Source organism: Macrobrachium rosenbergii, chromosome 8 (assembly GCF_040412425.1).
Source record: "Macrobrachium rosenbergii isolate ZJJX-2024 chromosome 8, ASM4041242v1, whole genome shotgun sequence".
Lineage (NCBI taxonomy): Eukaryota > Metazoa > Arthropoda > Malacostraca > Decapoda > Palaemonidae > Macrobrachium > Macrobrachium rosenbergii.
Genome location: NC_089748.1, coordinates 79,511,810 through 79,525,008, shown reverse-complemented (window position 1 = coordinate 79,525,008; position 13,199 = coordinate 79,511,810). Strand labels below are relative to the sequence as shown.

The window sequence follows — 13,199 nt, the reverse complement described above, 5'->3', positions numbered from 1 at the left end:
TTTACATTACGTCACTGTTGTATGAGTGACGGCATGTGAAGGAAGACGAACTAAGGAAAACTAATCGTACTAATGTCCCAACGAAATAAAACAGTGAAAGTTGCTCGGTTTCCCTTTTCAAGTCTTCTCACTTGAAAGGTTTTCTTAAATTTTTTTTTTTATTTTCCCAATTAAATATCGAGTGCAAAGTGAAAATAATGCCACCCATGTGTCCCAACCCCGATCATTTACCCTACACAGTAATCTAGCAGCTGGCCTGAGAGAGTCCGATATTCCGAGAAAAGGTAGCCGCAAATTAAAGAGTACGTTACAACAAGTGAAGCGTTTGACCTTGCCCCGAAGTCAATAGCTCGAAACAGACTGCAGTGTGGGCGACCTTTTAATAATGATCAGAGCCTCATTACCTGGTTGTTTCACATCCCTGGTATATTTATTGTACATTTTACTACAACGAAAACTTGCCATGCACCGCGACCGTAAACATTGGACGGGCCATATACGGCCGAATTTTCCCGAGATGTAACTTAGTGTTGCACCACCCTAGGACCTTTCCCTGAAAAAAAGAGGAACGCCATAGCTTAAAAACTAACCATAGGATTTTCTTGAAAATAATCTCGTTACGTTTCCCATACCCAAATTACGTTTGAGTTATTCAACTAACCAAACCCAACCCAACCCAACCCAGCGTGACCTATCCTAACTTTAACCTAGGGGCATGGCAAAAAAACCAGGTCGGGAATATATGGACTACATAAAAGATGGAAATTGAAGTATAAGCAGTGTCAATGAAAATGCGACATGCAATTTAATCTGTATCCATACATATTGCTTTCAAGAGAGCAAACAGCATAGGCTATACAGTTTCCAAGAAAGTCAAAATTTTTTGCTCCGACAAATTTTTTATAATCAACGGAAAATCCGGTTTTTGACGGATACATTTTCTCATCCTAACCCAGGCCTATTGTAGACATATGTCAACTTAAGGCAAGAGTGGATTTGTTTCCATTGAACCAGTTTGTAATAGTAGTGGTAACATCTACGTCATATGGTTCGCCAGGGCCTATAGCCTGTGAAGCCAATACAGTGCTATGCAAAAGAAATCAGAGATGGGCCTTCCTTCCATTGGGCTTCTTGATTCGAACCTGAATCTGTATAGTAAATTTTAACAAATTTCATATTTCATTGATACTGTTCATAGGCAACAGCTGACATTGAGTAAAGGATGTAGGCTAAGGGTAGCCTAAATTGAGGGATGAATGGCATTGGGTAAGCTAATCAGACTTGTCGACAGGATTTAGATTAATAGGAAATTTGAAATACAGAAAGAGAATGTCCAAACAGTCTCTTCATTCTTTTTCACCAAGAGTTAATGATATAGAATGCATGTAGTAGTATCTCGTGAACCTCATGACTTGGCAAAGGGGCAATATTTGGAAGTGTAATAGTGGACTGTTTGCCATCTATTTCTTATAAACCTTTAAATTGTACTTCTAGCCTCATCAGGACTTCTTCCCCTTGTTCATTTTTATAGGTCCCCTCACATCAGTCCTGTCTCATCTCTTTCTTGGTCTCCAGTCCTTCCTTCTGGTCTCTTCCCTGGACCTCCATCCCCATAGTATGTCTACCAACGTGGTCCTCATCTCTTCTCAACAGGTGTCCATACCATCTCAGCCTCCCCTCCTGCACTTTCTTTGATATTTCCACCACCTTAGTAGACCCCTAATGTAATCATTTCGGATCCTATCCTCTCTCGTCACCCCAGCCATCCATCTAAGCATTCTCATTTCTGCCACATCCATCTTCTTCTCCTCTGTCTTTCTCAAGCTTGCTGTTTCCGTGCCATACATCATTGCTGTTCTTACCACTGTCTTATGAAATTTTCCTTTTAACCTCAGCGGTACTCTTTTGTCACAAAGAACTCCAGAAGCCGCTCTCCAGTTGTTCCAGCCTGCCTGTACCCGATGTTTTACTTCTTCTTCCATACTTCCTCCAGCATTAACAAAGGATCCCAAATACTTAAAATTATCAACTCTTTACGATGGCTCGGTCGGTTACAGCAGCAAGGACTTCGTAGAGGTCTGTGGCGCGGGTTCAAATCCGCAGCTGACTGATCAGAGAGGCAGACACTTTGCTATCCGTAGACATCCCGGGATTATATATGTAATCAACGGATAGGTTTGCTTAAAAGCAAATGGGTATTACAGACTAAATACACACACAAAACAAAGCCTTACAACACCTTCTAAAAACATAACAAACATCTCACTCCAGAACATCGCCCTACCCGCGCAACAACTTCGCTGCTGGAAGAAAGGGCGTTCCATGAAACATACGCTACCGGGGTCTAAGCGATGTCAGGCAGAAGCCGATCGAGACTACAGGTCTACCCCAAAGCCAAATCAAAAGTCCTTCAAAAAGAAGGTATCGTGCTTACCCCATACAAAAATGGTCTTTAAAAGAAGAAGAAGAAGAAGAAGATTGGTTCTCCCCCAAGCTGAATACTTTCCCTATCACCCCCGCTCATTGGAGGTACACATATATTCTGTCTTAGATCTACTTATTCTCATTCCTCTGTCCTCCAGTACTTTTCTCCATCTTTCCAATTTCATTTCCAGATCTTCCCTGCTCTCTGCGCATAGGACAATATCATCCGCATACAATATGTTCCATGGTACTGCCTCCCTTACTTCCTCTATGGTAATGTCCATCACTATGTTAAAGATAAATGGGCTAAGAGCCGACCCCTGTTGTAATCCTACTCTCACCTCAAAACCCTCCATCTCCACAACACTGCTCCTTACTCTGGTAAATACATTCCGGTACATCTCCTGTATCAATTGCACGTACTTCTCTGGTACCATCCTCTCCCTCAGGCTCCTTCATACCTCTTGTCTGGGGACACGGTCATAAGCCTTTTCAAGGTCAATGAATACCATATGTAGGTCCCTTTGTTTTTCCCTGAATTTCTCCATTAGTTGTCTCAGACAAAATATACCATCTGTTGTTCCCCTTCCCTTCATAAATCCCATCTGCTCTTTACCTATTACTACTTCTCTTAGTCTGGCATCTATCACCCTTTCCAGTATCTTCAAAGTGTGGGACATTAGTTTAATACCCCTATAATTACCACACTCTTGGACATCTTTCCTTTTGAAGATTGAGATTAGTATAGTCCCACGCCACTCATTTGGTATCTTTTCCTGCTCAAGGATCTTTATCATAAGATCGTAAAGTATATCCACCCCTTCATCCCCTAATGCCTTCCATGCCTCCACAGGTATCATGTCTGGTCCAGTTGCCTTCCCATTCTTCATCTTCAGTGCATCCAGCACCTCTTGCTTAGAAAACCTCATCACCATGCCATTGTTCACCTGCCCATCCCCTCTTATTAGTCTGTTATTTTCTTCATTTAACAGCTGTTCAAAATATTCTTTCCATCTCTTCACAATGTCTTCCTCCTTTCTAAGTACTACCCCGTCTTGATCTTTTATTTGTTTGATATGTGTAATATCTTTGGTGCTTTTATTTCTAGCCTTTGACAGCTTGATCATCTTATTTAATCCTTCCTTCGTCCCCAGCTCATTATACACATCATCATACGACTTTGCTTTAGCTTGGGCTACCACCTTTTTCACCACCTTGTTTTTCTCTCTGAACTGATCTCTGTCTTCCACTGACTGTGACTGTTCCCATCATTTCTTTGCCTCCTTCTTATCTTTTACTACTTTCCCAATGTCTTCCTCCCACCACCAACTCTCCCTTTCCTCCCATATGATCCCAGATGTCTCTCCCAGCAGCTCCTTTCCATGTCTTCTCATTACTGCTGCATTTCGTGCCCACCATTCTTGAACATCTTCAATTCCTATATCAATATCCCCCAAAACCCTCCTCTTAAACTCACTCTTCTTATCCTCCTCCCTCACTAATTTGTACCATTTAATTTTCCTTATCCCTTTAGCTTTGGTTTTTCTTTCCCGTTTTAGCTTCAAATCCATGCATAGCAGTCTGTGTTGGGGGGCTACATGGTCACCTGGGATAACTGTGCAGTTCTTGACCTCCCCCAGCTTTATCCTTTTATATAGGAAGTAGTCTATCTGGGAGCATCTTCCCCCACTCCTATATGTTATTAGGTGTTCCCTTTTCTTCTTAAAGAATGTGTTTACTATTGCCATGTTGAGTGCCACAGCAAAGTCCACTACACTCTCTCCTTCTGGGTTTCTCTCCCCAATTCCATGGCCCCCATGCACCTGACCAATCGCCTCATTGTTACATCCGACATGGCCATTCAAATCTGCCCCCACTGTCACCCTCTCATGTTCTTCCACTTCTTACATTGCTCCATCCTTGTCTCCAGAAATTTCCCTTCTCTTCTTCTATGCAACCAACTTGTGGTGCGTATGCACTTATAATATTCAGAATCTCTCCTCCATTACACATGTTCAATCTGATGATACGATCATTCTTTCTTTGCACTTCTATCACTGTATTCTTTCGTTCACCAGACAATACTATGCCAACTCCATTTCTGCCTTGTTTATTTGCTCCACTATAGTACAGCTTGTATCCATCACCCAATTCTTTAGCTTTATTTCCTTTCCATCGTGTTTCTTGCACACACAAAACATCTACTTTTTTTTTCCTCATCAAGTCAGCCAATTCTCTACCTCTCCCAGTCATGGACCCAACATTAAGCTGACATACTCTAAGCCAATGTGAGCTTGCTTCTTTAGCTGCACTCGCTCCTGATGCAGTAGCCCTCGCCTTATCACAGAGTTAGGGCGATGTCTCTGTGCTTCGTTTACGGAGTACGCCCTAGCATTACCTCTTTCCATATTTCGGCTCATTCCAAGTTTTGGCAGTGTTATTTTCTAGGCTCAAAGATGTTTTCTTTTAATAACCTTGCTACCTCTAAGCTGATAAGCTTTTGATGAAAGTAAATTTAACACCTTGACTTCAAAAGCAATTCCATCTGTTATCCCTGAATAAATAAATGCATTACCCCCATCCAGTCTTTCTTTTCTCATTCCCTGGCACCATGATTCACAAACAGCTGAGATGTCCAGTCCATATCTCATATTTTCTAAATCTTCAAGTATCCAATTCAGTTCAAGGTTCACACTTTCCAGTTTCTTGTTTTCAATTTACAGTATCCTTAGTATTTATAAACCGAGAGATTCATAGCACCCCCCATATTCCCAGGACTGGGGGCCATTGCTAATTTTTGCTTCTCCATTCATGTGGCAGAATCCATGGACGATTCATTGGCTAAGTACACTAAAGGATAACTAGTTCCTAGCTGACTGAGGCCAGTGACCCTTGGCACTGTCTATTCATTTTAAACCAAAGTCGTCCCCCAAGCACTCAGGGTTGAAGCTGAAGAGGCAAAGCACACAACACCTTAATCCTGCTGCCATTGATTTCTGGTGTTCTTCTTGAGCATGGCCACAGTTTTTGATTTTGAAATGAGCCATTACCTAAATAGGTGTTAACCTACAATGCAGCAAGTTTGTTCACAGTACAGTGACCTAATTAAATTGTTTTAAACTTCAGATGTTTTAACTACAGTATGTGTATATCAGTGTATAAATTTCTTATACAATTACTGTACTATATCTGTTTGCAGTAATGTATAATGTGTCAAACAAAGATGGTAGGAAAAAACTTCCATGGGATAAAATTTTGGCATTAAGTGTTCTATGTTATGTACTGGATAAGGACTTTGTTTTGTTGTACAGCAGTTGTATGATGCACTATTAAGATCAGGGTTGAAAGGTTACCATTGTTGTTGCCAAATTTGTGTAAATTCTCATGATACACTATTAGCATGACAATCTTAATGTAAGCTTAATTTTGTTACCTTGAATATACTGAGATCATGCCATAATTCATATATTGTTTGGCCTAATGGCAAAATTCATCCGTTTCTGTGATACAGAAATTTGCTTTATTAAATAAGTTGGGTATTTTGAATGTAGTGTCATATATGAGAACATTGTGGCACCAAATACCAGACTGTGGTGACTGGAAAATTAAGCAAAAGCTCCAAATTTTTGTCATAAACATTTAGTCCTGTTGTCTCTTAATTATTGCAGCTGTAAAACCTGAAGCCTTCCCATTACTTTCAAGTAATGCTAGACAAAGAGGCGATACTGCACTGTACATAAAGGAATGAGTTCAGGTGTTGCTGAATAGCCTCAGATTGTGCAACAACTTCACATCTTTGGCTCGATAGGTGTTATGTTTTTCTTGAAATCAACAAGAATGTGATTAGGAAGGTTGTTGTACACCTAGAGAAGAGGCAGCAAAGTTCTGTTAGCTTGACATTAGTCATTTTCAGAAGTTCTGTATATCCAAATAGTTTTCAGCACAAGGATTGCTGTTGGCACTGCCAGGGAATTAGGGGTGTGTGTGCTGTAGAGAATCAGTCCTTGCCAGTGCTGTATGCTTTTTGAAGAATTTCAGTACAGTAATATCTGACTCATATAACTGAATAAATTGAAAGGCTATGAACTTGCATAGTAAGCTTCATCAGAATAAAATTACTATACAGCATACATGTGAAAAAAGAATGCTAGAGAGAAGAAAGACCATAACTTGAATATAGCACATAAACAGATACTGTACTATTAAGAATAACAGACAACTAGACTAGTCTATGTTTGACATTGCAACAACAAGAAAAGTGGTATGTAGTGTTTTTTATCTTGGAAGTGATTGCCTAAGAATGCTGCTGATGTTTAAGACAAATAGCAATGAAATGGTGTTTAGTTATAATATGTTGGGGTGTCTTGTATTAACATCACATTCATGGCCCCTCTCTATAAGTCCTTGAATTTGTGTCCCAGTTTATTAACATTCATACCCACATTTTGCCAAATTCTTTCATTACTTCCTCCACATTTTCTCGGCGAAAGTATTTGACCCCTTTTCTTGGCAGTTAATGCATAATGACCTTACCTAAATATACTGTATATTTACATTTGGCTGCCTCTTGCATAGTGCACCAATTTTCTTTAATTTCATTGCATTTATCCTTTTATTATAATTTTCATGTTAGCTTTAATCCATTTTTGCAGTATGAACAACCACAGCCTAAGGTACCCTTGGTAATGGAACAAGGTTAATACATGCACAGATCTGCTTGTGTTCGTGGGTGATTGTCTTGAAGGGTACTCATCTTTCATATTGAATATTTTTTTAGTAATGTAGGGCATTCTAATAAAACACAGTAGTTATAGGGAATCAACAATTGTTATTAATGACAAATCTGTAACAGCACCTTACTTTATTAGATTGCATGTGTATAGATTTTGCTATAAAATATTCTCAAACTGCTAAAGGAATTAGTTTCCCAGGTACAAAATATGTGTCATACAAGGATTTTGTATAGTAACACGTTGGTATTTTATTTCTTGTTTTTATCAAAGTAAATTTCAAATGTGCTAGAAATAGAACACACAATGAGCAGACAAAGAATCACCACACTTGCAAGTTTTTACTTACTGTGGTAAAATATGTTTGTTTCTTTTTCACATAAATAATAATAAAAACTGTAAAAATCATGGCACAAACATGTAAGATGGAAGTTGTCCTCCCCTAGCATACTTGGGAAAACCGAATAAGAAGTATTATGAAATTGACACTTAATACCTTACACTTATATTAAATCGAGAGACATAATGCTACAATGCAGTACTTATACAGTAATGTGTATGTCTTTTAAATGATCTTTTATTATTTTTCAAGGTCATACAAATATCTCCAAGTTGTACTGTACTGTACTTAAACAAGATAAAGCAGTGAACTGTACAATACAGTACATTATTTTCTTACAGATGGCGAGTAATACAGCTTCATCCTTGTATTGTGCAGTTTGTAAAGAGAAGATGAATCGTCAGGATAAGCAACCAGTGTGCTTACCGTGCTGTGGACACTCGTTTTGCCGAGAATGTCTGATTGGCATTAATGATACAATAGGAACAATAAACTGCCCAACTTGTCGGTAAGCATTGAGCATTTGTATGCAAATGCAAACCCTGTATTTTACATATATCTTGAAAGTGCTGGTATGGTGGTGGATATACTACCTTAAGAAAATTAACTACTGTATAGCAAATGGGTGTGATGGTGGTTGTTATAGGTAGTGTGGTTTAGCTACCTCCATTATCTTTCCTAATTACATAGTTTAAAAAGTTGCTTGGCTGATGATTTCCATGGTAAACTCATGTAATACATGAATAGACAAACCTCTTAATATAGAGCATGCTTCAATGCCTGTAAAACATGACTAGCTGAGAATTTCTGAGTTTTAGACCTTTCCACCACCAGAGTGAACCATCTGTCTTGTGGCCCAAATGATGTTCTCAGTCTAGCATGCAGTCTGAGTTGAAGTGAATAATTTTCAGTCTTTAAGCTTTTTTTTATCCTTTGCTAAATACTAACAGGTTTTGATGAAGGAAAAACCTATTTTTGGTAGCCGCTGTAAGTCCTCAAAAGAATTATTATATAGTACCCCTAGAGCTTTATAAGACAGACCACCAATATTAAAGTATACAGTATTCTCTAATAGTTTTTCTTGGCCAGAGTAGTGCCTTTGGTAGATACAGTAATGGAGTATAAAAGGGCTCAGTGCTAGAGGGTTCTTTCCCTAGTATACAATGATTACCTGGTTTTCCTTCACCCATCTCAAACAGATGTGACAACAGCTCACATACTAGCTAAGATCCCCATTACTTGCCAGGTCTTTCAAAAGAAAAATTACACACTACAAATTCCTCTGCCTTTTTGTCAGGAAAAGCAGGTGGGTTTGAGAACTTACAGTGGCTACCAAAAATAGGTTTTTCCTTTGTCAAAACCTGTGTTATGATAGTGTAGCCACTGTTAGTCCTTAAAGGAGCATACAAAAGAATTCACTAGTGACAAAAAGGCCTAGCACCTGATTAAAAAATCTCAATGACCCAGATGAAAAATTGGTACAAGGTAAAGTTACTTGTTTTTACCTACCCTCTTTTATTCAGGATACCATTTAGGGTTCAACAGTGAAAGATAGGAAAAACAGGAATCTACATATGTACTATTCTATGTGGCTCTAAAGTGACTTCTCAAACTATGCTAGATTGGGGTATAGCATTATTGTGCCCTTCCCCTGCAATATCTCAGAATAGTACAGCATCAAAAAAGCCCTTTGTATACCACTTCCCAGAAACAGTGTACAGTACCTGAAGTTGTTGGATGCCAAGGCAGCAGTGTTTGAGGAACACTCCCTCCGATGACCACCGTGTAAACTCGGAGACTATTTTGCAAGAAATGTTTCCAATGAAAAATCAGGGATGCACCCAACCCCCTGACACCATGTGAACCAAGGATGGGTTCTGCCTTAAGGGAGTTCTAATTAAGAACACTGAGACAATTCTCAGCCCATGCAGAGAAAGTGGCTTGTTTGCGATAGGGTGTAAGAAAAAGGACAATTGGGATGTTTGCCAAGACACCTAGGTAAACCTGGAGTGCTGGGACTGAGCATATCTTATTGGTAGTCCTTAGTTCCCTTAGGAGAATTGGAGATTTCTTCAAAAGGTCCTCATTCTTGGCCAGAAATGACAAGCCAGGGGACAATAATGATGGTTAAGTGTGTGGGTGATCAACGCTGTCTCCAAGAGAGCCGGGATTCCAAGATGGTCAAAATGACTGGCTATTGGAGCTTTGAGGTGTAGTTACTGTAGCACTACTGAATTGAGATGACAGGGTTAAAGAAACTTATTCAAGGAACCAGTAATGGGAAGCCATGCAGGAGCCAGTACAGGTATTTGCAATGCAAAGGACCAGAAGTGAATTAAAAACTCTGTAATTTGAATCAATGCCGCACCCTTAAAACAAAGGTTTGATAACACAGCCTTGTATGACATAATTGTAATAGCTGCAAGGTACCTGTCCTCAAGCAGATAGATAAGACAGTGTGAAACTTTCAACCAAGGCTCAACTGGTCCTCATTGTGTTGGTAATCCAACCATACTTTTTATATAAGTAACTTACCAAATAATTACATAGCTGTAGTTTCTACTTTACGCGGCAGCTCAAAATTCGAAATTCGCGGTAGCGCTCTTTTGTTTTAGGTGTAGGTATGTTGCCCCGCCCACTATCGGGGAAGAATAGGTACAACTTAGCTAAGGAGCTCAATTCGTTTCTACCAGTTAATGACTAAACAACAGTTATTAGCAGCTCTCGTTTTCGATTTCACTGGATGGTCGGAGATCGTCTTTGGTGAAGTACTCTTTGATTTTGGTAGCGCAGCTATCTAGCCTAGCTAGAATTTTGGATACTTCAATTGTAACTTATTCATTTAGAATTTTTTATCATTATGTCGGACTCTAGTTTATCCAGCATTAGGTACTGCAGCAAAGGCTGCAAAACTAGACTTACTTCGGTAATATACGACACACACACCATTTGTTGTACTTGTAGGGAACGAATTTGTTCGCCTGAATTGAATTGTGACGATGTAAGGACTGGGAATAGAGTAAATGGAAGACGTTACAGACTCATTTAGACAAATTGAAACGTGACCGAATGAGAAAAGCTACAGCTAGGGCCGAAGCAAAGGCTTCTGCTAGTGTAGGCCATTCTTCAAGGGATGATATTGATGTTTTGCCTATCCCTTCGACACCTGTGACAGCTTTTTCTCCCATTTCCAGTCCTCCAGCTTTTCCTGTCACTCCTGTAGCTAACTCTCATTCTGCTGAACCCAATGCCATTGCCAGCTTAGAAGCATGGGTAGATAAAAAATTTAATTTACTTGTGAATACTGTTTCCCAAATTGGGAACTCTGTGAAGGTCCTCCTGGACAAATTTAATAGTGTTGTGTCGAGTGATGTGTCAGTATAGGGGGCGGCTGTTCGTCCCACCAATGCTTGTAGACTAAGGTCCCTGCTAAACTCCCCTTGCAAACATGGGAGGAAGCAAACTGGCAGTCCAAGGGAGGTCGGTGGGGTTTGCCCACGAGCAGTCGTCGCCTCATCCGAGCCTGTTGTCCGCCAATCCCAGGCTGCGGAAGAATACCGTTGGAAAGGTATTAGATACCCATACCCTTTCTTCAAGTGATTCAGACTCTCCCACATCGAAGAAACGCAGTGACCGTTTTACACATGTATCTAGGCCACTGAAAAGGCCAGGCACTTCAATGGATTCAGGTTCCCCCCCGTCTCGTAAGCGAGCGGTAGAGAGAGAACGTACCCCTCTCCCTACTTGTAGTTTCTGGGATTCGCCAACAAGAGATTCTCGCTCCCTTTCACGGGCAAGAAAGCGCTCAGTGTACGTCAGTAATGTGCATAAGCGACAACTCGCAGATCCTTCGGCATCCGAGCTTTTGCCTTCAGAGCGCCCAATGTCAGAGCACCTATCATCGTATGAGCGCCCATCTTCGTCCGAGCGCCCATCACCTGCGCGCGCAGCTCTCGCCTTACCTGTTCAGGAGCACACAGTTTCCAAGTCAGAAGAACCCGTGTTTGATCGCTCGGAACGGGATCGTCAGATCACAGAGTGCCCATCCTTGGCGCGCCAAACGTCTGCGGACAATGCAGTTGCTTCCAAGGAGTGGGTGCCTATTGTCCGTGCACCCAGTCGATGGGGGTGCCGCTCCCTTCCACCCCATTTCTAATGTTTTCCCGACCCTACAAGAATTTCCGTCGGCCTCTCAAGACCCTTCTTTGGCGCCGCTTCAACTCTGGCTTGACAAAATTTTGAGCCTTCTTGAAAAACCTACTCCAGCAGTACAGGACACTGTGGAACCCCCAGGATCGCCCGTTTTGTCCGCCGAGGAGCCTGCAGAAGAAGAATAACCCACCTCTCATTACTCGGCTCTACTCAGATTTTTCCTGGTCTGCTACCCGTCGTCCTTCTCCCCAGTCGTTCCATTATCTCCGGGTTCAGCCTACCTGAGCATGCGACAACCACCAGATACTGCCAGACTTCCGCATATGGTGTTGTCTTCGTCATCGAAGAAAGCTTTCGGCCGCATGGATGCCTGGCTAGCAGAGAAGAGGAAAGTCGGGAAGGTGGTCTTTTGTGCATCTCCTTCTTGCTTAATAAGGCAGAAGTACCTGTCTCATGCAACTGGAGAAGCCCCGTCCTTGGGAGTTTCTGCCTCCTCTCAGGGAGACTTCGCCAGTATCATAGATGCTTCTCGTCGTTCAGCTTTCGCTTCGGCCAGAATTCTTTTCACAACCTCGGAGTTGGACCATCTTCTCAAAGATATTTTCGAAGTCTTTGAGATTTTTAGTTTTCTAGATTGGACGGTAGGAGCTCTAGCTAAGAAAATAGAGGACTGTGTGTCCCTGCAAGAAAACTTCGCTTCGGACTGGCTGGGAGTACTGGGGTGCGTGGATAGAGCTGTAAGAGATGGAGCAGTAGAACTAGCTACCATCTTCACAACGGGAGTCCTCAAGAAGCGAGATTTGTGGTGCTTGTTTACGGCAAAAGGGGTCTCCCCATCAGAACATTCTTCACTTCTGTTTGCACCCCTAGACAAGGATAATCTGTTTCCACAAGACACTCTAGATCGGATTTCAGTCGATTTACAAAAGAAATCAACTCAAAACCTCATCACTCAATCCACCAAAAGAACGAAGTTTCCTGCAAGAGCCACTTTAACTGCAACTCCTAGGATATCGTCACCCCTGCAGCAACATCCCTTTCGAGGAGGTAGAGGCTGCATCCAGTCCCGACCTAGAACCAACCTCCGAACCTCCAGACCATCTAGGAAACCCTTCAACAAATCCAACCCTAGAAAATGAGACTCCGGTCCTCCGTGTCCCACTGGGAGCAAGACTTTCCCATTTCTGGCCAGTATGGGAGAAGAAAAATGCGGAGCCGTGGGTGCTGAAGGTATTACGAGAAGGATATACAATCCCCTTCAGGGAAAAACCTCCCTTAGTAACCTCTCCCATCAACTTAGCAGCCTACTCAGTAGACACAGAGAGGTTTTCAGCCCTATCTCGGGAAGTATCAGCTCTCCTGGAAAACAGAGCCGAGGAGATAGTTGAAAATGTAAACTCAAGGGTATTTTACAATCACCTCTTTGTGGTCCCCAAGTCATCGGGAGGATGGAGACCTGTCCTGGACGTCAGTGCCCTGAACCGTTTCGTTCAAACAACGAAATTCAAAATGGAGACGAATCAGTTGGTTTTGTCGGCCATCCATCGGGTAGA

At 41.5% G+C, this 13,199-nt stretch overlaps 3 protein-coding genes across 11 annotated transcripts in view; 1 reads left to right on the top strand and 2 right to left on the bottom strand.

Annotated features, from left to right (window-relative positions):
• LOC136841002 (interferon alpha-inducible protein 27-like protein 2B) overlaps positions 1-13,199 on the top strand; it is a 248,888-nt gene that overhangs the window by 84,617 nt on the left and 151,072 nt on the right. For 4 of the 9 annotated variants that reach the window (XM_067108021.1, XM_067108022.1, XM_067108027.1 and 1 more), the window contains one exon: positions 7,836-8,002. The exons of 2 other annotated variants lie outside the window; for them this stretch is intronic. In XM_067108021.1, the coding sequence (XP_066964122.1) occupies positions 7,836-8,002 (167 nt within the window). Of the gene's footprint in view, positions 1-26; positions 303-7,835; positions 8,003-13,199 lie in introns of those variants that run through there. 3 more of the 9 variants (XM_067108024.1, XM_067108026.1, XM_067108025.1) reach the window with 3 other exon arrangements.
• Positions 3,693-4,172, bottom strand: LOC136841198 (uncharacterized). The gene has a single exon (XM_067108235.1). The coding sequence runs from the start codon at positions 4,170-4,172 to the stop codon at positions 3,693-3,695; it is 480 nt and encodes a 159-aa protein (XP_066964336.1).
• On the bottom strand, positions 4,312-4,677 carry LOC136841196 (craniofacial development protein 2-like). The gene has a single exon (XM_067108234.1). The coding sequence runs from the start codon at positions 4,675-4,677 to the stop codon at positions 4,312-4,314; it is 366 nt and encodes a 121-aa protein (XP_066964335.1).